Source organism: Heterodontus francisci, chromosome 7 (genome assembly GCF_036365525.1).
Source record: "Heterodontus francisci isolate sHetFra1 chromosome 7, sHetFra1.hap1, whole genome shotgun sequence".
NCBI lineage: Eukaryota > Metazoa > Chordata > Chondrichthyes > Heterodontiformes > Heterodontidae > Heterodontus > Heterodontus francisci.
Genome location: NC_090377.1, coordinates 71787790 through 71813939, shown reverse-complemented (window position 1 = coordinate 71813939; position 26150 = coordinate 71787790). Strand labels below are relative to the sequence as shown.

The following is a 26150-nucleotide window of genomic DNA, read 5'->3' as shown; positions in this document are numbered from 1 at the left end:
TAGATTGGGAAACTAGAGTAAAAGATATGACAGTAGATAAGCAATGGCAAACATTTAAAGGTATAACTCATAAGTCACAATGTATATACATTGCCTTAAGGAATAAATACCACACTGGAAAAGTTGTCCAACTGTGGCTAACAAGAGAAGTTAAAGCTACTATTAGATTAAAGGAAGAGGCTTCTAATGTTGCTAAAAAGAGTAGTAAGCCTGGGAATTGGGAGAATTTGAGAATTCAACAAAGGATGATCAAGAAATTGATAAAGAGGGAGAAAATACAATCTGAGAATAAACAAGCAAGAGACATAAAAACAGGTTGTAAAAGCTTCTATAGGTATGTAGAAAGGGAGAGATTAGCAAATGTTAATGTGAGCCCATTAGCGGCAGAGACAAGTGAAATTATAATGAGGAATAAGGAAATGGCAGAGATATTAGACAAATAATTTGTATCTGTCTTCACGATAAAAGACCCAAAACACATTCTGGAAATAGTGGGGAACGAAAGGTCTAATGGGAATAAGGAACTTAAAAAAATTTGTATTAACAAAGAAAGTATACTGGAGAAATGAATGGGACTAAAAGCCGAAAAATCCCATGGACCTGATGGCCTACATCATAATGTTATAAGAGAGATGGCTACAGAGATAGTAGATGCATTGTTTTCATCTTAAGATTTCCCTAGATTTTAGAAAAGTCCCCATGGATGGAAAGGTAGCAAATATAAACCCGCTATCCAAGAAAGGAGGGAGAGAAAAAATAGGGAACTATAGGCTAGTTCACCTGACACCAGTAGTAGGGAAAATGCTCGAATTTATTATTAGGGACATGGTAGCAAGGACTTAGAAAATCAGAATATGATTTGACGGAGTCAACACGGATTTAAGAAAGTAAATCATGTTTGACTAAAGTTAACTAAATGTAATATACTTGGATTTTCAAAAAGCATTCGATAAGGTGCCACACAAGAGGTTATTACACAAAATTAAGGCTTATGGGATTGGTGGTAACATATTAGCATGGATTGAGGATTGGTTGGCAGACAGAAAACAGAAAGTAGGAGTAAAGAGGTCATTTTCAGGTTGACAGGCTTTAACTAGTGGGGTACCACAAGCATCAGTATTTGGGCCTCAGCTATTTAAATCTGTATCAAAGACTTATATGAGGGGATTGAGTGTAATGTATCCAACTTTGCTGCTGATAAAAAGTTAGGTGGAAAGTAAGCTGTGAGGATGACACAAAGAGGCTGCAAAGGAATACAGTGAAGTTAAGTGAGTGGGCAAGAATATGGCAAATGTGGCAAATGGAATATAATATGGAGAAATATGAAGATATTCACTTCAGCAGGAAAATAGAAAAGCAGAATATTTTTACCTTTTTATATTTTATAAATTTACCTTAACTGGCCTCTTAAGGGCCTCAATTAGCCTCTGGGCCAGAAAGCCATCCTCAACCCTCCCTGCTGCTGATAGAATTCCATGGCATCGGGAAGGTGACGGGCACTCCACCCCTCGCCTTCCCTCACCATTTTATAGCTCCTCCCCACCTCCCAACCCTCTCTCTCAGGCCCCATTAAATTCCGCCCCAACCTCTAACCCGATCCTCTTCTTGCAGTATCTGTATTTGATTACTAGTTGAGAAAGCATGGTAAAGTGCAGTTATGATGGTCCTCATTGTTGAATAGCCTGTTGCCACTTATTGTTCAGCCTCTCAGATGAAAAATGGTCAGTTTGGCAAGGAGCTGAGCAGAAATCCTTAACCACAATAAACTTACCCACGATAAACTATCTTCAGCAGAGGAGGGATAAGTGGAGAAAATCGGAGGGAGAATAATATGTTTGCTCTAGAATCTTTTAGTTACTTAAACAAATAATTTTGTGTAATGCTGTAAAATGGACAATATCGATTCAGCCGCCCATTATACATCTCTTTGAAATTGGGAGAAATGTATAAAGGGTGGCTGAATTGATATTGTCCATTTTACACAACCACCTAAAGTCAAAAATTTTCCCAACTGCACCCAAATTAAGTGCAAGCATTTTTTCTCCAAAGTCCTTTGTGGGTTCTGTTCAGATAGGCTGCTCCCAGGCTATGGCTGTGCAGCAGAGCTTATATCAAGAATGAAGCAATGTCAGTGAATTAAATCTGCCTCATTACACTTCATGGAATCATACATTGGTGTCGCAGCACACAGTCAGTGTAGCTTGCCACTCTGCCAGCTTTAAATTACTTTGTATTAAATGTATCATTCAGGTAAATACAGTGCCAAAAGTAATGAAATAGCAAATGTAGTTTTTTAAAGGTAAACTTCCCGATCCCGTGCTCCCAGCAGGAGTGCTATAGCCTTGATTCCACTGGGAGTGTGGAATCTGGTAGTGATGTTCTATATTGCAATTCCATTGAAGAAATTGTTTTTTTACTTTATCTTTTCAGGCAGAGTTGGCTGATGAAGGGGTAAGTACATTTATTTCCCCAAAAAATTAATTTGTAATTTTTAGATACTGTAGATGTCACAGGGAAATGTTATATATAATATTCTCTTGATAGAAGTTGATCATTCAATTGTTATCAACTTTTCACATGATTGAGATAGTAATGCAAGGACTGTAGAATGAGCGGGCTTATCTTATGGTACATGTTATTCTCAGGATGAGAAATGGTCATAAAGCTAGCCCCACTTCTTATTGTACGCATCCCTATATCCCTCATACCTACCTTCTACCTGCACCCTCACCTCCTGGAAGAAGCAAAGAATAGAAGACCCATGTCCAATTAAGAAATTCACTATCAGAGTTTCTTTCTGATTCCTCAAGGGCGATCAGGGTAAACCAGGAGGTCCAAAGTGTTGGTTATTATGCAAAATCTTACCTTTTGATGTGATCTTGTAGTTCTCCAAAATTGTGTCTAATGTCTTAGAGTCATGGAGTCACTATGGCACAGAAGGAGCCATTTGGCCCATCCAATCCATGCTGATTCTCTGTAGAGCAATTCATTCAGTCTCTTTCCCCTGCTCTAACCCTGTAGCCCTGCAAGTTTATTTTCCTCAAGTGCCCATCCAATTTCCTTTTGAAACCATTCATCGTCTCCACTTCCACAACCCTTGTAGGCAGTGAGTTCCAGGTCATTACCAATCACAGTGTTAAAAAAAGTTCTTCCTCACATTCTCCCTGCATTTCTTACCAAAAACCTTAAATCTGTGTCCTTGAATCCTTTTACCATCAGCTGATGGGAATAGCTTCTTTTTGTCTACCTTATCTAAATCTGTCATAATCCTGTACACCTCTGTCAAATCCCCTCAATCTCCTTTGCTTCAAGGAGAACAACCCCAGCTTCTCCAATCTAACCTTATAGCTAAAACCCCACCTCTGCATCCTCTCAAGGGTCCTCACATCCTTCCTAAAGTGTGGTGACCAGAATTGGATACAGTACTCTAGTTGTGGCCTAACCAGTGCTTTATAAAGGTTCAGCATAATATCCCTACTTTTGTACTCAATATCTCTATTTATGAAGCCAAAGATGCCATACACTTTTCTAATTACACTCTCAGTATGTCCTGCCACCTTCACAGGTTGATGCGCATGAACCACCCTCTGCCCCACATTTTAGAACTGTGCCATTAAATTTATATTGCCTCTCGCTATCCCTTCTGCCAAAATGCATCACCTCACACTTCTCTGTATTAAATTCCATCTGCCCATTCTGCTAGCCTATCTAGGTCCTGTTGCAATCAATTGGTATCATCCTCACTGTCTGCCACACTTCCAATTTTAGTATCATTGGCAAATTTTGAAATTTTACTCTGTATTCCAATATCCAAGTGACTTACATATATCAGTCTTCTTGAAAGTCTGTAAGAAATCAGTCCTCACTACCACTTCTGGAATCCTGATCTACAGGGTGATCACCCTCTCAGAAAAATAAAAGTTCTGAACATCCAGCCGTACTGTCTCAATTTTTGTGGCCTCTAGTTCTATCTGGCCTCATCACCTCAAACACTCGTGTGTTATTGATGTCCCTAATTATTTTAAATACCTGATTAATATCCCTCTGCTTGTGCCTCTCCACAGTACTTCAGTCGACCAAATCTTTATATACCCCTATTATCATGGCCCCGGTTTTATATTGAACAGTCCGAACAATTAGGGATCGGCAATGTGTCCGAACACGGACACCAGTGTCCGTGGTAAAGATTTTGAGGTGCGTGACTAGTAATTTCAGGGATGAGAAATGTCCCATTGGCTTCTTTTCTCAACTAGATGTTTTTTTTTAATCGTAGCCATCAGTTTTGAAGCTGACAGGTGTTCAGAACAGAGACGGAGTTTAACTTCGGACAAGTTCAGGGTTTTCCAGCAGGTTCCAATTTTTTTTTTTTTAAAGACCACCGGAAAACCACAAACTTGTCCAAATTGGAAGCGCTGTTTTTTTATTTATTTAGAGATACAGCACTGAAACAGGCCCTTCGAGTCTGTGCCGACCAACAACCACACATTTATACTAACCCTGCAGTAATCCCATATTCCCTATCACCTACTTACACTGGGGGCAATTTACAATGGCCAATTTACCTATCAACCTGCAAGTCTTTGGCTGTGGGAGGAAACCGGAGCACCCGGCGAAAACCCACGCAGTCACAGGGAGAACTTGCAAACTCCGCACACGCAGTGCCCAGAATCGAACCCGGGTCCTTGGAGCTGTGAGGCTGCAGTGCTAACCACTGCGCCATTGTGCCACCCTGCTCTAAACACCTGTCAGCTGTGAAACTGACAGCTGCGATTTAAAAAAAAATGGACCAATCACAAAGCTGAGAGTTCCCGCTCTCTGCACCTGTCAGAGAGAGAGAGAGAGACGGGGGGGGAGAGAGAGAGAGAGAGAGACGGGGAGAGAGAGAGAGACGGGGCGAGAAGCGGGGGAGATAGAGAGAGGGGGAGGGAAAGGGGGGCAAAAGAGAGGGGGATAGAGAAGGGGAGGGAGAGAGAAGGAAGAGAGAGGGAGGAAGAGAGAAGGAAGGGGGGAAGAGAGAGAGAGAGGGAAGGGGAGAGGGAGAGAGAAGGAAGGGGGGAAGAGAGAGAGAGGGGGAAGGGGAGAGGGAGGGATAGAGAGGGAAGAGAGAGAGGGAGAGGGAAGAGAGAGAGGACGGGGAGAGAGAGGGACAAGTGAGGAAAAAAGAGCGGGAGAGAGAGAGGGACAGGGAGAGAGAGAGGGGGCAGAGAGAGAGAAAGGGGCAGAGAGCAAGGGGGACGATGGGGGGGCGACATAGAGGGGGAGACGACACGGGGGGACAACACAGTGGGGGGGGGGTGCGAAACGGGGGGGGTTGGCACAGAGGGGGGGGGGGAAATGACACAGAGTGGGACGACACCGAGAGGGAGGGGGAGAGAGCGACACACAGAAAGAGAGAGACAGACAGACACCGAGAGAGAAGTGGGCTAGAGAACGGTCAAGATCACTCCTGACAATGGACATTTATCCGGAATACCCCGCATCGCTACAAGAAGTGTTCAGGCAAACATTGACTTCTTGAGCAAGCAAAAGAATGCCAGGTATCTCACTAAATCAGTGTCCAACATTGTAAGTCAATAAATTAGTCTTCTCATTTAAAGCTTCTTCACAAAAATGCACCTTTGTTGTTGTTTTGATTAATAGTAAGATAAATTTTAATGCCTTTATCTTTCCGAAATTGTCCCACCGGCCCCCCATGTTAAGACAAAAATTGTAATGTGGTCCCCCCCCACGTGAAAATATTGGGCACCCCTGCTTCAAGCCTTTAACCTTGTGTTTTAAAATAACCTAGCAGCAAAAGTAATTGCAAAAGTAATTTATATTGTCATTGCATACTGTTTTGCTTACTAGCTAGCAATGTGTGTGGGTAGATATATGTTTCTAATAATTTTTATTTATTTCAGTGCCCAAAAACACCAAAATGTATTTGTGAAAAAGGAGAAAGAGGTCCACCTGGTTCTTCTGTAAGTTTCTTGTTTTGAATAACATTTATTACCTCTGCTAACTCAATCTGAGGTTAATTTTATAGATTTGGCATTAATAGCAAGAAAGCAAGGGCCATGAGGTGCTGTGCATGGAGGGATATTACAGGATTATATATAGCCTGAATCCTGTTCATACAGAAAATATTTTCAATCCATTGAGAAAAAGCATTGAAAAGGAAGGAATTAAGAAAATTATTTTACATTCGTATTTTAAGCCTTCAGTTGTTATGGTGTCCCCATGTACACACCAGTTATTTGTTTTCCTATATATTCTCCAATATTACGTTTTCACGAATAAGATTTCCACCATTCATTTCTTGCAATTTTGACATGGAAATTGCTTCCAAATTTCTTTTGCATTTGTGTATTTGCATTTTTCCATTAGGCAGAGCCTACATTTATTTTGTTGGTGCAAGTTAGAGAACCTTTGTAATACTTTAATGCCATGACTAAACCATGTCCACCTTTGGAACAGTTGGTGTCATCGCTGACATAAAGGATCAGTTCTTCACCTGGCTAGTACAGCAAAAATTGTAAATTCAGCATGGTGAGCATTATTAGGAGAAGGTCATTTGACTCCCATCAGCTCCATCTCTTCGCTTCCTTCCAAAAGATAACCAGGCCGAGATATAGAATTTATCATAATGGCAGGCAAAATGACCTGCCCTACCACCAATAGTTTACCAACCTGTGAGAGATCATATTGTACCACCCTGTGACAGCATATTATAGAATCATGACCATTCAGCCAATCAAGTCTGTGCTGACTTTTTCAAAGAACAACCCAGTTAGTCCCATTTCCCCCTCTCTTGCCCCATATCCCTGCAATTTCTTCTCCTTCAATATTTATCCAACTCCCTTTTGAAGGCTACTATTGAATTTGTGTCCACCATCTTATTGGAGTTGGTGGGGGCGGTGGAGGAGAGGGGGAGAAACACGTTGGAGGCCTGGGGGGGGTGGCGGGGTTTGAAGTTGGGGAGATCGGAGGGGTTGGCGAGGTGTCCAATCATGGAGGCTTGGTGAGGCGAGGCATTTACCTCCTGGATTCAGCAGTCTTCAACTTCCTGTAGCTGCTAAGTTTCCCAAGAGCTGGGAAACTCAGCTGTCCAGAGTTAAATTATTGGAAATAGTGGATAAATATGAGGCACACAGCCTCATCATAATATTTAAATTGCCACCTGCCTCCTGGGAGCAGGTTGGCTGCCTGCCCATGCCCCCCCACTACCCCCCACCACCCCCCACCCTGCCCCATCCTGCCTCCATTAAAACTGGAAGTGGTTACATTGAGGTCGGGATTCAGATTTTTAACACTTTAACCTTCCATCCGCCCCAAACCTACCCATTTTTTGGAGGTTAAAATTTTCCCCTGTTCTATTTATAAAGCCTAGGATCCCACATGTTTTATTAACTGCTTTGTTAACCTGTCCTGTCACCTTCAAAGATTTTCCTTCAACAAATCATGAACAAATTCTTTATTAGGCCTTGCTTGTCCAAGTGACTGTCAATTTTCTCCTGGAGTATTGTTTCTATAAGCTTTCCCACCACTGATATTAAACTGACTGGCCTGTAATTGCCAGGTTTATCCTTCTCCCCTTTTTGATCAAGAGTGTAACAATGACAATTCTCGAGTAGTTTGGCACCTCCCTTGTATCTAAGTTGGATTTGAAGATTGTGGCCAGCACCTCTGCAATTTCTACCCTTACTTCCCTCAGCAACCTAGTGTGCATCACTTTCGGATTGGGTGACATCTACTGTACTGCCAGTCTTTCTAGTACCTGCTCTTTATTTTCATCTCATTCCATATCCCAGTTAACTCCTTGTTTACCAAAACTTTGGTAAAGTCCTCTTCTTTGGTAAACACCAATGCAATGTACTCATTTAGTACCTCAGCCATGTCTTCTTATTCCACCAACAAACATCCATTGTGGTCCCTAATGGGCACCACTGCTCCTCTAACAACCCTTTTCTGTTAACATGCCTATAGAGACCTTTGGATTCCCTTTTATGTTAGACAATCTATTGTCGTACTGGCTCTTAGAACTATAGAAAAGTTACGGCACAGAAGGAGGCCATTCAGCCCATCGTGTCTGCACCGGCTGAAAAAAAACTAGCCGCCCAATCTAATCTCACCTTCCAGCACCTGGTCAGTAGCCTTGCAGCTTACAGCACTTCAGGTGTATGTCCAGATACCTTTTAAATGAGTTGAGGGTTTCTGCCTCCATCACTGTTCCTGGCAGTGAATTCCAGACACTCACTGGGTGAAAAAGGTTTTCTTCATGTCCCCTCTGTTCCTTCCACCACTCACCTTAAATCTGTGCCTCCTGGTAATTGACCTCTCCACTAGGGGAAACAGGCCCTTCTTGTCTACTCTGTCTCGGCCCCTCATAATTTTGTACACATCAATTAAATCACCCATCAGCCTCCTCTGTTCTAAGGAAAACAACCCTAGCCTATCCAATCTTTCCTCATATCTGCAACTTTCAAGCCTGGCAACATTCTTGTAAATCTCCTCTGTATTCTCTTCAGAGCAATTATGTCCTTCCTCTCATTTCCTTTTCTACTTCTCCTCTATAATTTTTAGATTCAGGCTGATTCTCCCTTGTATTAACAAGCTGACATTAGTCATAAGACCCTTTTACTGCTTCATCCTACTCTCTATTTCTGGCTTTGATTTCCTTCCCTTTCCCCCTTGTGGGAATGCCTTGTCTGTACCCGAATCATTTCCTCTTTATAGGTTGCCCATTTCACCGTTACATTTCTGCCTGCCCGTCTTTGACTCCAGTTTACCTAGGCCAGATCCCTGCTCAGTTCACTGAAATTAGCTCTCCTCCAGTTAAGTATTTTTATTCTAGAATGCTCCATGTCCTTCTCCATAACTCATCTAAACCTTAACGATACTCTGATCACTATTCCCAAGATGCTCCCCAGCTGTGTGGGGAAATGGTGGTTTAGTGGTGTCACTAAGCTAATAATCCAGAACTCCAGTCTGGTGACACAGGTTCAAATTACAGCAGCTTTAAATTTAAATTCAATTAACTAATTAATTAAAAATATCTGGAATTGAAAGCTAGTCTCAGTAATGGTGCCATGAAACTATCATTGATTGTCGTAAAAACCCATCTCGTTCACTAATGCCCTTTAGGGAAGGAAATCTGCTATCCTTGTCTGGCCTATACGTGACTCCAAACCCACCACCCAGCAAGCCACTCAGTTATCAAGGGCAATTAGGGATGGGCAACAAATGCTGGCCTTGCCAAATGATGCCCACATCCCATAAAAGAATAAAAATAAAATTCTCCACCTGACCCATTCCATTCCCCAGCCTCAACTAGCTTGCTACATAGCATGCTGTACCAGCCTATGACATAGCACATTGTGTCACCCTGTCACAGTGCATTGTACCAACCTGTGACATGGCACATTGATCACTTTGTGACACAGCATATTGTATCACCCTGTAACAGTGCATTGTATCAGCCTGTAGCAAAGCATACTGTGCAGCCCTGTGACAGCACATTCTACCATCTTGTTACATGGTACATTGGTTGATCCTCTAACACAGCATATTGATCACTTTGTGACACAGTATGCTGTACATCCTGTGACACAGCATATTATACACCATGTGACGCAGCATATCGTACCTCCCTGTCACAAATAGAATTTTGTACTGGTCACTGATGGAGGACATCAATCCATTCTGTGACACAATGCATTGTATCACCCTGTGCCAGAATGCCTTTTACCAGTCTGTGGCACATTATTTTGTGCCACCCTGTTTTATACCACACTGTGCCACAGCACACTGCGCCAGCATTACATTACTTTACCCTACCACATACTATACATGGTATGACCCTGGTATTCCCTTTACACACATTTCGTTTGTAAAAAGTGATTTATCGCTTTATAACTTGAAAGAAACACTGCTCTATTTTTCCAGACCTTACAAGTGTCTTCTGTTCATCAAAGACTGGATTTCTTTCAAAGTGGACAGGTCGTGTGCCCTTTTAGGTTCCTGTAAAAAGTAATAAATCATCTCAGTAACTTAAAATGCTTCATCAGATTTTAATCAAAATTCTCAAGTATTCTGTCTTCACCAGCCAGGCTCCCTTTGAAAATGTTGTTCAACAGTTCAAAAAATGCCATTAAATATTTTCTGTTGATAATGATATTCCCTGTGCATTATTTTAACACATTCAAATTTATATTTCCACTGTTTGCTAATTTTAGCTAAGAAGTATATGCAAGGATAATGCTGAAAAACCTTCTGTAGCTTGTTTCATTGATCTGAATAATGGCAAGTGCTACTTTACTCAGTTTATATTATATTTCACTAATCAGCGTGGAAGCTGTTTGCTGGCAGTAATACAAAGGACTCAAGTTGAGACTTGCATTTGCTTTGAATAGTAAATACCAATGATTCTGTTCCAAATCATTCAATACTATCAAGTTAACTGCTGTTTGAGGAAAAAGGCAGCTGCAGTGCTGTAAAACAGGTGTTTGACAGTGAGATTCCTGAAATTCTCTCACATGTAATTTGAAGTATTTTACAATTAGAATGTCATCTGTTTAATGGCCAGAAAAAACTTCTAACTGCTATAAGACAACATTTACAACTTAACCCGGGTGTTTGTAAATTATTTTCTTATTAATTATCACTTCATCTTGAGAAGTGTGATGTGCTAGTAGGGAAACACAGGCCACACGGGACTGGGCAATTCCATCGTATTAGACTATTGGATATACATTATAGGTTCCCACCAGACACTGCTGTGAAAGACAGGCTGTTTCCACCTAACCAACATAAAAATGGGCCTGGCATTATTTAAGAATATTTCCTACCAAAGGTGATACTAGTTGAATTATAGGTTTTCGTGATAAAATATGATGAACTTTAGTTATTAATGGAATGGTAAACTGTTATAAATTGTTGATAATGGTCTTTCTGAGTCATAGGTTAAAGCAAACATGTGCTGATTAAATCTGTACACAAATTTATTCTTTCTTTCCCGGAGTTTATGCATGTGTTGCTGACACATGGTTGCTGGGCGGTGATATATCTCACTCAATAGTAAATTGTACAATATTAATAATAAATATGTCTCGTAGTGTTGGTCATTCACATGCACAGTTCATTAACCTATATTTATTAAGTGACATTAGTCATGATAAATAGAAAATTTATCATTTTCGTAACTGAATCATGGAATTTTGAAAGTTGGCCAGGATGATTGGTTTCTACTTTTTAAAAATGCTTATGTTAATTTTTTAGGGGAAAAAAGGGCGTCCCGGTGATGATGGTGCCCCAGGTCTAAAAGGACAAAAGGTAGGGATCTATTTAACTAATTGCACTAAATGAAGTAAATTGACAATCTGCCTTTTTGTACTACATTTATTATAATATGCTTCTAGCAACTTTTTAGCTGATATTTTTTAAATTGTGTTTAACAGGGAGAATCGGGCCTTAGTGGAATTCCAGGAAGGGATGGAATGGAGGTATAATTGATACTGTTTGAAAATATTACCTCGTCGCTGTGTCATTCTGTCAAGTTTGTGAGCATGAACATAAACTGGTCGGGATTAAGCTGCTCCCAAATAACACGCAAAAGAAGACACTTCAGAAATCTGTACAATCTGCTTGAATGAGGGATAAGAGAGAGAAAGGTGCTGTCATAACAAAGCTGTCAATGATTGGGGTGTAGCGACTCTGTCTTCATTTGAATTACAGCGTTATTTGCATTTCTTGGAGAAAGTCTGAAAGTACATGTGGAATAAAATATATGTTATTATCGTAATCCATAAGGTAAATTTTACAAATTCGTACTTCTGGCGATCAAAACTCCACACTGGGAATGCAAATTCATATAATTACCCTTAATGTCATTAATTAGAACAAAAGATTTCCAAAACTTTGCTTCAGTAATACAAAATGTATGTTGCAATAAATTTTTGTTCAATTTGATTAACTTACATGCAAGGTTCTACTAATCTAAATTAATATTATATAAGAAGCTATTACATTGTGGGGGTACTGTTTGAAAACTTATGGAAAAACAAGTACTTTGGGATAATTTTTGCCTTAAACACCTGGATAATAATCTGATGGAACAGATGGTCTATCCTTTGTCAACTCTGCCCGATTTTTGTTCATCCCATCAACTGGAAGGGCTTCCACTTGCTGAATGTGCAGATTGTGCGTGACAATATGTAAAGAATCCTACACATCTTTGCAAAATATGCTGGAAGTTGCCATGATGCAGTTCTATGACATCTTCAAGGAATAAAATCATGTCAACAGACGGCTTGTGGGTAGCAAAGCCTACCCATGCTACTGTGGGTAATAGCCCCAACACAAGTGGCCTGAACATTAGCAGACCTTAAAGGAAGCTTTCACTGCCTAGAAAGGCTGGGAGGGGCTCTGCAATAAACTTCAGATCGTGCGTCATGCATAGTTGTCTCGTGCTGTGTCCTGCAAAATTTTGGCAGACTAATATGTCTGAACTGTGACATTGCTAGGGAGGTAGCCATAGCTTCACTGGAAGCAGAACTATATGGAAAAGAACATCATGATTCAGAGAATTCCTCAGTGACTGCTGCAAGGGGCATCAGAAGACCTCTGAACATTGATGTTTTCTCGTCTGTGTAATGCAGCCTACCTTTGATACCAGAGCCTCCCTTTCTTGCTGCCCACTTTCAAACATTCCCCCAATCCGGTCGCCACACTAGAACATGAGATTGCGTCTGGCCTTTTTGCCCCGACTTGATCATGCCAATAATCACCACCTGATTGAATAAGTCAGTACCAAATAAATTTACCTGCTATGATATGACTCTAAAGTCTAGCATAACAAAGCGTGACATCAATTCACATTCTATATTATTACAAAAAGTCCAAAGTGAACAGGTTGCCACACTATAGGAAGGATGTGATTGCAATGGAGAGGGTGCAGAGGAGATTCACCAGGATGTTGCCTGGGCTGGAGCATTTCAGTTGTGAAAACAGACTCGATAGGCTGCATCTGGCAGCACAGATGCTGCCAGACCTGCTGAGTGAATCCAGCATTTCTTGTTTTTGTTTCAGATTTCCAGCATCCGCAGTATTTTGCTTTTATCTCGATAGGCTGGGGTTGTTTTCCTTGGAGCGGAGAAGGCTGAGGGGGGACATAATTGAGGTATACAAAATTATGAGGGGCATAGATAGGATAGATAAGAAGAAACTTTTTCCCTTAGCGGAGAGGTTAATAACTAGGGGGCATAGATTTAAGGTAAGGGGCAGGAGGTTTAGAGGGGAGTTGAGGAGGAATTTTTTCACCCAGAGGGTGGTTGGAATCTGGAGCACACTGCCTGAAGGGGTGGTAGAGGCAGGAACACTCATGACATTACAATGTATTTAGATGAGCACTTGAAAAGCCATAACATACAAGGCTACGGGCCAAGTGCGGAGAAATGGGATTAGTTAGGACGGGTGCTTGATGGTCAGGGCAGGTGTGTTGAGCCGAAGGGCCTGTTTCTGTGCTGTAAAACTTCATGACTATAAGTTAACCTGCTTTTTCCTAACACCTTGCTTACCCTTGGTGGCTACACTTGATTAATGAATCTGTTTTCATAACCTAATGCTTTTTTTAACTTTACTGATAGCAGTGTTTTTGTTGGTAAATATCTAAATTGCTGAAGTTTTTACTTTATTTTCAATTCTAGGGAAGAGCTGGTTACAAAGGTGAACAGGTATGTAGAATGATTGAAGGACTGTTTTGAGAAAGCTGAATGTCCTAGGCCCATAATGCAAAGCAGCAATAGCATTGAATAAAGTAAGAGATCAAGATAAATCCGGAAATAGCAATTATGTGACATTAAATTTATGCTTCCGAAGTCTGAAGATTTATTAAGTTATCTGATTAAAATAAAGTATGGTGATTAAAAATTAACCAACGTTTTCTTCAGTACAATTTGGAGATGAAATTGGATAAGAATGGGAACGTAAAGCAGACGGTTTTGCATTGGTTGCCCATTATCTGCCCCACCTGATAGTCAGTTATCGGGTGTGTTGTATAACGGTCAGCAAATGTGATTTTTTTGCTATCCCACCTATGTCAAAGTTCACCCCTTAATTGAAATGAACGTTAGTCAATGCAACAACATGCATCTATTTATGATAGGAAATAAATATTGTCATGACCCCTTATAAGAATATTCCAATTTTTCTCCTATTAGCCTCACATTATATATTTATTAAAATATTAATTTTAGTAAAATAGAGTGTTCTTTCAAGAAATTCACTATGGCAGTTTTAATCTAAAGGAAGATCAATCTGAAAAATGTATTTACTTTCTGAGGAAGTAACAATCAAAGTGGACTATGGAAAGTCCTGTGATGTGGTATACCTTGAGTTCCAGAAGACTTTTGGTCAAGTTCGACATGAAATTAAACTCAGTTTTGGGGATTCAGAGTAAACTGTGGGAATGGATAAGTAACTGTCTGGAGTAGGAAAGAACAACTATCCATTAGAGGAGTCATGTTGAGGTGGGGGAAAGTACAGATTGGAATGGCTCAGGGCTGTTTGTTGGTACTGCTGCAGTTTTGATTTTACATAAATGATCTGGATTCAAAAACTCATTGCAAAGTGGTCAAATTTGCAGATAATACCGATGGAGATGGGGCGGTGGAATTGAAAGAGGCAGCTCATAAACTGCAGAATGAGTTGGATGCATAATGTACATGGGTAGAACAGTGACAGATGAAAGTTAATGCTGACTAGTGTTGAATATTGGATGGAAAAATTGGTAACACACATTTTCCATAGCGTGTGTTGAAATAGCTAAGAATGGAACTTAAAGAAATCTAGAAATTTTAGTAGGCTTGGTGATGCACATGTCCAAACAATGCAGAGCAGGAATCAACAAATCAACTACATAGCCAAAAGTGTAGAATATGGACCCGATTTTAACTCATTTGAAACCCATCCACTTACACAGAGTTAAAATTAGGCCCGATTATAAGTTAGAGAAGGTAATAATCAAAATTTAGAGTGCTCTGATTGAACCATACCTCAAATACTGTGTTCAGTTCTGGTCACCAAGAAGCAAGAGAGACATTTAAGATCTGGAGGCAGTGCAGAGAAGAGATACGAGACTATCAGAGGTCTGAGATACAAGGAAACATTGGGATTTTCAGTCTGGAAAAGTGGCAAAAATGATAGTAAATGGAATGGAAAAGGCAAATTCAAAATGTTACTTTAAATTAAATTGTGGGAGTATAATAATGGTACATGCATTCAAATTAGCAAAAAGTATCCTTATTCTTAATATTGGGAAATTCTTTTTCCTACAAAGTATCAACACTCCGTATGGGCTTCCAGGAAGGGTAGTGGAGGTGAAAACCTTGGAATCACTTAAGAAACAACTCGGTGGTATAATGGGGCGGGGGGTATTTTGGAATCTTTTTGGATGGATGTATTAAAATGAGCTTAATGGCTTTCCTCATTCATAATTAGCTTGTGATCTCATATGTATTAGGAGAGCAATGCATTTTATAAAAAAAAAATGATTCTGCAATCGCTAAAGGAAATCTGGATAATTTAATTATCCTATATTGCTTTAGTAACAAATACTTTAAATTCTAACTTTGTTTTTTTAATTCTAAGGGTGAACAAGGCGAGTGTGGGCTTCCAGGAACAAAAGGTGATAGGGTATGTACCCTTTTTGCTCTTTTGTTTTTAGCTAGATTGTTAAAATTATTTACAGCACAACATAAAAATGTTGTGGAAAAAGATTAAATATTACTTACACATTTCACAGTTAATTGAAGCAGCCTCACAAATTTATTCACTTTTAAGTAACTATGGAATAAACCTCTATGCCCGTGCTGCAGTTCCAATGTTTTATCTTGTTTTTACAGGGCCCAGAAGGCCCAGTAGGCCCAAGGGGACTGAGAGGAATACAGGTAAAAAAAAGTTAAAACAAATTATTGATTGTATCTTAGTCTATATTATAAAGGTTACATGCTGACAATTAAAAACCTTAGTACCATGGGAATAGCTCATACTGTGTTATAGCATATGAAATGTTCAGAATAATAGCTTAGTGGTGTGGGGACAACTCAGTAGTTCAAGCAGTTGGATGCTTAAATCCTAAGCAAGTTTAATTATTCAATATCTCTTACTGCTAAATGAATGTGTGAGCATTATGTGATGAAAGCATCGGGTTGGCAGTGATGCACTCACTCTCAGTAGTCTGTAGCCATTCAACAGCTAGGTTCACACAGAAAGAACAACTGCCTGGGTGGGGTACCACCCAGGACCAATGGAATCAGAGGACAGTCCGAGACCGCGGACTCTGAGGACAGTCCGAGACCGCGGACTCTGAGGACAGTCCGAGACCGCGGACTCTGAGGACAGTCCGAGACCGCGGACTCTGAGGACAGTCAGAGACCGTTGACTCTGAGGACAGTCAGAGACCATGGAACTGTATTTAGACCTAAGTCAGTGCCTTGAGAACAGAAGAGAAAAAAGCACCTTGTCACTTAAAATACACCTTTTGCTAATTGATTATGAATGGCATAGAAAACCGACATGAAGAAATGATCATGCTAATATTGCGAAGTCGGCAGATATGGTAGATCCCAGAGCAGGAATGACACCACTTTGAGCTTTGATCAAAACTGCAAGAGTTGGTGACACAATACCATGTGAAGAGGATCTGACTGCCACTTGCCAGAATGCCACACATGCTGGAATTACACTCCTCAATATTCTCAGAAATGCTGTGGCAACTGCTAGGCAGGCTGTCCGATATCGCCAATAATTTCTGGTGCATATCAAGCAGTTTCCTTTGGAAGGATGGGACTCTGAAGTTGACATCTCTATCCTCCACAATAGAGCTAGGACCCGGGCTTGTCCTCTGGCGAGCTATCTCTTGAACTGTCCTTTAAATTAGCTCCTGCTCTGTTGTGCTCTGTGAATCACCTTGTGCTTCCCCTGCTAGCTCACTATCTATCCCAACAAGACTGCTGATTTCTATGCTTGGTAGTGATGGAGTGGGTGGTTGACTCCTCCTAAGACTTCTCTTGCAGGGTCCAAGTGATAGGACGTGCCTAGAGAAAAGGGATAAGTATCAGCATGACAGAAAAAAGATAGGCAGCAGCAGATGCTGGCAGTGCTAGGCAGCACAGGGATGCCACACTGCCTGTATGTACGATTGCTGGAGGAAACAGAGAAGGTAAAATAAAAAGACAGGAATCCTGCTGAGCCTTGCCTCTAGTCTTGCCATCATAGACAGTCCCATTATGGTCTTCACCAATGATGAGCATGGAAGGCCTCAAGGTGGAGGATTGACACCTCCAGAAGAATGCCTTTGGCCACTCCCGGACTGCTCTGAGCATTGCGTCCCCCTGATGCTGCCGATTAATTCAGCAACCTGACCTCTCAGCTGCATGAGGGCCAGGATGGAGATTGCAAGGTCCCCCCCTCCTCCCTATCCTAATCCGTTCCTTCTTATGTGCCAGCATGTCTTGCAAAAAGAGTTGAAGAAAGTTAGTGTGTGAATTTTGTAAAGTGTTTGACTATGTACATATTGCATGCTGAGGTGGCGCAGTTGGGAGAATGAGAGGGAGGTAATCATATGCAAGAGAATGGCTTCAGTGAGAAATGTGAATGCAGTTAGCAGAAGAGTGAAAGGTCTTTCAGTTGTGATCAATTGAACACAGACTGGTTTGTGCCTGTAATAAGGGCAGCAGCAGGTGAGTGTGTGATTGTAACAGGAGGAAAGATGATGTGATTGAATAGAGAGACATGTGAAGTTCTGAGAGACATGTTTGGAGTGCTGGGGAAGGGCAAAATCAGTTGTGACAAGGCCTAATGGAGAGAGATAGAGACAGTAAGACAATAATCTCACTCTTGCTGACCTGGCCAATTTGTTGAACCTCTTGTGGCACTGAATTCATGGGGCTGAATTTTCTCTGCCCCATGGAGACGTGTTTGTTGGGAGGAGCCCTCAAAAGCCGGAAAATCCAGCGGAACAGTTCCCTGATGCTGTACTGCGTCCAGGCTACTTTCCCTGGACAGGCTGCCACAGGAATCTGTAGCCGGCTCCATGGAGGTGGGCAGGCAATGAAGCCAGTTAAGGACCCAATCAAAGGCCATTTTCCCCCAGCACCGCAACTTTCCTGGCATCGCCTGGGCCCTCCCTCCCCACTGTGTTGGGAGCCCAGCAGCACTGTGGAGGCGGCCACTCACCCAGAGGTCATTGGGCCATGGGTGGCTGAATTAATTGGCTGCATCAGGGGGCTGCAATGCTCACAGGGGTCCAGCAGTTGTCAAAGGCACTCTTCTGGAAGCATCAACCCTCTGCCCTTAGGCTGCTGACAGTACTTTGTCATCTTCTTCACTACTAAAGAGGGAAGCCTTCGTGAGCACCTCCATTTTGAGGCCTCTTCCCCACCCCCAGCACTCTTTTCTCTAGCAGGGCTCACCTCTCCCAGTGGGGCTGCCGTCTGGACATTGTTGTGGGCCCAACTATTGGGCCTCCCACTTCCCTGCTCCTTAATTAGACGGCGAATCCAGAGGCTGCCAATTAGGAGGCTGCCTCATGTAAAGTTGCTCCAGTGGGCATGCTGAAGCCATGCATAGACTGGGGACCTATCTTCCCGACTTCGGAGTCCCGACGCCTGCACAAAAATTCAGCCCACGTCCTTGCAATGATGGTCTAGGTGTTTACTATTTCAACGCTCTCCAGGCTTGCTGTTTAGACATCTTTCTGCCCTCATCTGCTCCTTCCGGTTCTCCACCACTACATCACTGAACCTAGCGGCTCATGCCTTGACATTCTGCATTGAGTCTATAGCACAGAGCCAGGCCATTTGGCCCAACTGGTCTATGCCAGGATTTATGCTCCTCACCACTCTTTATCTAACCTTATCAGTATACCCTTCTCTTCCTTTCTTGTGCTTATTAAGCTTCCCCTTAAATGCATCTACGCTGTTTGCCTCAACTACTCCTTGTGAAAGCATGGCCCACATTCTTACCACTCTTCGGGTAAAGAACTTTCTCCTGAGATTCCCTATTGAATTTATTTGCAACTTTCTTATACTTATGGCCTCTAGCTTTGGACTCCTCCACAAGCCCTTAGCCTTCTCTTTTCTCGAAAAAAGAGCCCCAGCCTATTCAGTCTTTCTTGACAGTTCTAACCTCTCAGTTCTTGCATTATCCTTGCAAATCTTTTTTGCACCTTCGCCAATGCCCCATATCCTTTTTATAGTATAAGAGAAGGCTGAGGGGTGACCTAATAGAGGTCTTTGTGTTGATGAAAGGGTTTGATAGGGAAGATGTAGAGAAAATGTTTCCAGCTGTAGGGGAGACTGTAACCAGGGTCCATAAATACAAGATCGTCACTAATAAATCCAATATGGAATACAGGAGAAACTTCTTTACCCATGGAGTAGACAGAGTGTAAAATTTGCTACCACAAGAACTGGTTGAGGTGGATAGCACAGATGCATTTAAGGGGAAGCTAAATAAACTTGGGAAGAAAAGAATAAGAGATGTTGATCTGGTTAGATAAAGTAGGGTTGGAGGAGGCTTCTGTACAGCATAAATACCAACATAGATCATTTGGGCCGAATGGTGTGCTATATATTCTGTGCTATATATTGTATGTAATTCTATGTAATAATATGGAGAACAGAAGTGTTTGCAGTGATCCAAGTTTGTTCTGACCAAGATTCTATACAGGTTTAACATGACTTCCCTGCTTTTTAATTCTTAATTATCCTTCTTGAAATGAATTCCAGTGCTTGGTTTGTTTTTTTATGGCCTTGTTAACCTGCGTCGCTACTTTTAGTGATTAATATATCTGTATCCCTAGGTCCCATTTCTCCTCTATCCCATTTAGACTCTTATTATCTATGCAGTATGTGGCCTTCTCATTCTTCCTACTAAAATGTACTATCTCATATTATTGTTGCTAAGAAGAAATTCTTGCACCAGCCACAATTTTCAATTGATGAAATAACAGCTTTGTTTAAAATGTATGTTCACCCTTTAAATTTGTGCCAGGACCACAGGTAATCCCAGCTGCCAATCTGGTGGGCAACCCATCACAGCTGCAAACATATAAGTAACCCACCAATGAGATGCAAATTAGGCGTGGCCATCAAAATTGATCAGGCCTTGTGCTTGCGTGATCAGGCATCTGGTCTGATCGCCCAGCCCACCAGCAGCCAAAATCAAAATCCACCTCATCAATTTTTCATAATCAGCTACGTATTGCAGTAAGCTCACAGTGCTGGTGAAAAACAGACTCAAGCTAATGAAACCCCTTCCAGCAGCATGAATGCAGCACATCTCAACTTTCTGTGATTCGCTCTAATTTAGTGGAGGAATCAGTTTGTTTTAATTAAGGATAAAATAGAAACGTTGATGAAAACTAAATATTGTAATAAACATTTTCTAAGAAATATTAAATGGTAAAGTAAACCTCTCATTGATTAGTGGTTATACTGTTAATATTTCTCTTGGACAAGCCAACTAAGCAGATATTATAGGGAACAGATTGAAGTAGTATGTTTTGCCATTTTGGCTGATGTCACCTGTTAATGGCCGCAGTCTTAAGACACGGTGAAGAAAATCACCAGACTTCCTCAAAAGGATGAAAATGATATAAAATTGATTATTGTAAAATCACAGGGCTATTTTCACTCATATGGGGAACATTGCAACCCATATAATCTTGAGGTCATTGGCTCCAATTTTAAAAATGCTTTTGTCGTTTGTTACATTGTCTGCAGCCCTTCATTTGATGATCTCTTTCTAATCAGTCCCAGTTATACACTGTCACCTCTGCTACTTCCATTTACTCCCATTATATAACTGATGTAATTCAGCAAGCTTCAGGAATATATATTTGCTGTGTGAAAGTATGTAGCAATCAGTTTGTAAGTACTGACATGTGTCACTCAAAAGAACAAAATGCCATTGTTGAATTCTGCGATGAATAGTTTAATGCATTAATTATGTCTTTTCCTATTTAATTATTAAGCCATTCTTTGAAATTAGCATTGAATAAAACATCTGCTTAGTGTAATGGGAGGCTTGTTTGTTTGCTGTTAATTAAACTTGTGGCATGAATTATATATAATAATTATTTTATTTAAGTAAATATTCTCACTTGTTTCTATGGAACAAAACTGCTTCTGAAATAAACTCTGCAATATGTTGCACTAACATTCACAATATACTTTATTTTTATTTTGTGTTACATTTCAGGGTTACCCTGGATCCCCTGGGGACCAAGGACCTGAAGGTTTTCAAGGAAAAAAGGTAATTTTTTTTTTAGATTTTGTTACATTAAAACACAGAAAGAGGACATGGAATCTAAAACTTAGTGAGTGTTATTGGCAAAATACTGCATCCCAGCTCTGCCAAAGACTGAATTCATAGTAAGGTACCTAATTTCATTATTGCCTTTGAAATTTCCTGTTTTTAATTATGTTACCTTACGGTTTTATTGTAAAATAAGATTAGGACTGTGGCTATATTGTACAATGTATGTACAATGTCTAATCAGTGCCAGCAAAGAAAAAAATTGTTTAAAAATGCCAAAACATGATGGGCTGTTTGAATGCTTTGCATGGGTCAGAAGTTTATATGTACCAGGCTGAGAGGTCAAAGGATGTGGAGTGCATGCTTGCTTGTGCTACTTGGTATAGGGTACTCAATTCTGACAGCTTATTTCCCATTTGAATCCATATCTTGTGGTACTGAAGAATACATTCAAAATTGTGTTAACATCTTTCCATATATTAACAACTTTCGTCCGAGGTGTGTGCCCTAGTATCCCAAAGGGGGCACCTTTCCATCTTGCACATACCCTTTGTAGCAGGACCTCAGAATCTGGCAATTCCTCCATTCAAACTCTAATGCTGGAATTTTACGCCCCCCCCAAAGACCAGGCTGATGGCAGGGGCGGGGCAAAAAATGGAGTGGGAGGCTCGGGGAGCCCTTTCCGACCTACTCCCACCTCCACCGCCATTTTATCCAGGGTGGTGGCAGCAGGAAACAGTCTGCCCGCCCCAGGCCAATCAAGATCCTTAAATGGCCAGTTAAGGCCACGTATGGACCTCTGCCCTCCACCGCTGGGGATTTTACCGTTGGCAGGCGGGCGGCCCAGGCCCGAGAAAAGCCGCCTGTTAAAGGTAGGGGGCTTTCTGACGGCCTGGGGGGTGCCCTCCTGCTCAGGCACCCTGTACCCGACGGAGGGCCACCCCCGATGCCCAACCACCCCCAACGCCCAACAGGCCCCCCCCCCCCCCTCCGTTCCCCACCCCCGTCCCCACAATTGACCACACTTGCCATTTGCCTCGCCGGGGCCCAACAGATCATCCCCAGCGAGGCCCCAAAACCTTACCTTTTCCCAGGGCCGTCCTTCCTCTTCTTCTTAAAGCTGCTTGAAGCTGGGTTGCAGTCCCAGCAGTGGCTACCGGTCCCAGTGGTGCTGTTGGGACTAAGAACTGCCAGCCTGCTGATTGGCTGGCAGCTGCATTAGGTGGGAATTTCTGCTTCAGTGAGGTGGAAGTCCTGCCTAAGTCCTGGGGACTGTAAAATCCAGACTGAATCCCCAGGCCCAGTGGGAGGAAGGAGCATTACAGACTTTTCAGTCAGTAGACTGCTCCCGTCTGACAAGGGAAAAATTCCAGCCCATATTAGGTTGACTTGTTCTCCTTTCTCAAACAGACTCTGGTCCCCTTTAGTAGTTTTCTGGTGACATTTAAATACTTGTAGCAGTGCTCTGAAATGAGTATTTGGGTGGAAATAGATACCTAAAAGATAAGTCAGATAGCAGTCCTACCATCCATTGTTCTTACACTTGCTAACTCTGCCATCACAATTCTTTTGCCGCCTGTTTGAGATGTGCATTGGAAATTTCCATGGGTGTTTTCCAATCGGCCACGTAACTTCAGTGGAAACCCTATTTTTTGCGGTTTATTCGAAATTAAAGCAGCTGACGAGGAGAACCCCCCAAGGAAATTCCCGGCAGTGATAGTCAATCAGTTAAAATATTTTTGTTATTCAAAGTTGATCCACCTTTGAGATTCCAGGGATTGGAGGAAAATTTAGCATTCTATTTTACATTCTCTGATGATGCAGATACTGAACTAATGTGTTTGAATGAAAACGTCCCAACGCACTCCCAGTGGCTCAGTTCATAAACACACTGACAAGTATGGAGCTGAGCCATACAGTTTATAAAGACACCCAGCTTCAATTACCAGTCTGATGTCATCTGAGGTATCGATGGGGCCAGTACAATTGACCTCAGTGCTGCGGTTTAGGTAAAGGGAAAAAAATCAGCTTGTATTTCATTGCTGATAGTAATTAGATTAGATTAGAGATACAGCACTGAAACAGGCCCTTCGGCCCACCGAGTCTGTGCCGAACATCAACCACCCATTTATACTAATCCTACACTAATCCCATATTCCTACCAAACATCCCCACCTGTTCCTATATTTCCCTACCACCTACCTATACTAGTGACAATTTATAATGGCCAATTTACCTATCAACCTGCAAGTCTTTTGGCTTGTGGGAGGAAACCGGAGCACCCGGAGGAAACCCACGCAGACACAGGGAGAACTTGCAAACTCCACACAGGCAGTACCCGGAATCGAACCCGGGTCCCTGGAGCTGTGAGGCTGCGGTGCTAACCACTGCGCCACTATGCCGCCCGGTCAAGAAAATGCACAGTGGTTGTAGGGTGCATACAGGATCGGGTTTCACTGTGATTTCTCCTACTCCCATCTGCTGCACTTCAATAGCCTGCTTTCACCCACCACCCAGATTAACACATGAAGAATAAGACCTTAATCTTCTTGCAAAGCAGAAAGCAGCTAGTGTCCATAGAACAGTATGCCAATATGAGAGAAGAGAGCGAGAGAAGGAAAAAGGATCTTGTATTTTCTTTTTTTCTGTTTGTTTGGGGGATGTGGGCGTCGCTGGTTGGGCCAGCATTTATTGCCCATCCCTAATCGCCCTTGGAAGATGGTGAGCTGCCTTCGCGACCCGCCTCAGTCCTTGAGGTGAGGTACACCAACGGTGCTGTTAGGGAGGGGGTTCCAGGATTTTGACCCAGCGACAGTGAAGGAATAGCGATATAGTTCCAAGTCAGGATGGTGTGTGGCTTGGAGGAGAACTTGCAGGTGATGGTGTTCCCATGCATCTGCTGCATCTGTCCTTCTAGACGGTAAAGGTCATGGGTTTGGAAGGTGCTGTCAAAGGAGCCTTGGTGAGTTGCTGCAGTGCATCTTGTGGATGGTACACACTGCTGCAACTGTGTTTCAGTGGTGGAGGGAGTGAATCTTGAAGGTGGTGAATGGGGTGCCAATCAAGCGCGCTGCTTTGTCCTGGATGGTGTTGAGCTTCTTGAGTGTTGTTGGAGCTGCACCTATCCAGGCAAATGGAGAGTATTCATCACATGCCTGACTTGTGCCTTGCAGATGGTGGACAGACATTGGGGAGACAGGAGGTGAGTTACTTGCTATAAAATTCCCAGCCTCTGACCTGCTCTTGTAGCCACAGCATTTATGTGGCTGGTTCACTTCAGTTTATGGTTAATGGTGTCCCCCAGGATGCTGATAGTGGGGGAATCAGCAATGATAATGCCATTAAACATCAAGGGGAGATGGTTAAATTCTCTCTTGCTTGAGATAATCATTGCCTGGTGCTTGTGTGGCACGAATATTACTTGCCACTTATCAGCCCAAGCCTGGATGTTTTCCAAGTCTTGCTGCATATGGACCTGGGCTGCTTCAGTTTCTGAGGAGTCGCGAATGGTGCGAAACATTGTGCAATCATCAGCGAACATCCCCACTTCTGACCTTATGACAGAGAGAAGGTCTTTGATGAAGCAGCTGAAGATGGTTGGGCCTAGGACACTACCCTGAGGAACTCCTGCAGTGTTGTCCTGGGACGGAGATGATTGACCTTCAACAAGCACAATCACCTTCTTTTGTGCTCGGTATGACTCCAACAAATGGAGAGTTTTCCCCCTGATTTCCCTTGACTCCAATTTTGCTAGGGCTCCTTGATGCCATACTCGGTCAAATGGTGCCTTGATGTCAAGGGCAGTCACTCTCACCTCACTTCTGGAATTCAGCTCTTTTGTCCATGTTTGAACCATGACTGTAATGAGGTCAGGAGCTGAGTGGCCCTGGCGGAACCCAAACTGAGCGACAGTGAGTAGGTTATCGGTGAGCACTGATAGCTTGATAGCACTGTTAACGAACCCTTCCATCACTTTACTGATGATCGAGAGTAGACTGATAGGGCAGTAATTCTTCAGGTTGGATTTGACCTGCTTTTTGTGTACAGGACATACCTGGGTAATTTTCCATTTTGCTGGGTTGATGCCATTGTTGTAGCTGTACTGGAACACATCTAATTCTGGAGCACAAGTCTTCAGTACTATTGCCGGAATGTTGTCAGGGCCCATAGCTTTGCAGTATCCAGTGCCTTCAGCCGTTTCTTGATACCACATGGAGTGAATTGGATTGGTTGAAGACTGGCATCTGTGATGCTGGGAACCTCAGGAGGAGGCTGAGGTGGATCATCCTCTTGGCACTTCTGGCTGAAGATTGATGCAAATACTTCAGCCTTTTCTTTCGCACTGATGTGCTGGGCTCCCCCATCGTTGAGGATGGGGATATTTGTGGAGCATCCTCCACCTGTCAATTGTTTAATTGTCCACCACCATTCACGACTGGATGTGGCAGGACTACAGAGCTTACAGCTGATCCGTTGGTTGTGGGATCATTTAGCTCAGTCTGTCACATCTTGCTTCTGCTGTTTGGTATGCAAGTTGTCCTTTGTTGTAGCTTCACCAGGCTGACACCTCATTTTTAGGTATGCCTGGTGCTGCTCCTGGCATACCCTCCTGCATTCTTCTTTGAACCAGCATTGGTCCCTCAGCTTGATGGTAATGGTAGAGTGCAGGATATGCTGGGCTATGAGGTTACAGATCATGGTTGAGTACAATTCTGCTGCAGATGATGACCCAAAGCGCCTCATTGATGTCCAGTTTTGAGTTGTTAGATCTATTCAAAGTCTATCCCATTTAGCACGGTGGTAGTGCCACACAACACGATGGTAGGTACCCTTGTCGAAGTGAGCAGAAAGGC

General features: G+C 42.3%; 1 protein-coding gene across 1 annotated transcript in view; it reads left to right on the top strand.

The window, feature by feature from the left end:
- col28a2a (collagen, type XXVIII, alpha 2a) overlaps window positions 1–26150 on the top strand; it is a 117384-nt gene that overhangs the window by 8795 nt on the left and 82439 nt on the right. Inside the window, exons 3-10 of the mRNA XM_068036274.1 lie at window positions 2431–2451; window positions 5901–5960; window positions 11257–11310; window positions 11436–11480; window positions 13683–13709; window positions 15625–15669; window positions 15879–15923; window positions 21241–21294. Of these exons, the coding sequence (XP_067892375.1) occupies window positions 2431–2451; window positions 5901–5960; window positions 11257–11310; window positions 11436–11480; window positions 13683–13709; window positions 15625–15669; window positions 15879–15923; window positions 21241–21294 (351 nt within the window). The remainder of the gene's footprint in view (window positions 1–2430; window positions 2452–5900; window positions 5961–11256; window positions 11311–11435; window positions 11481–13682; window positions 13710–15624; window positions 15670–15878; window positions 15924–21240; window positions 21295–26150) is intronic.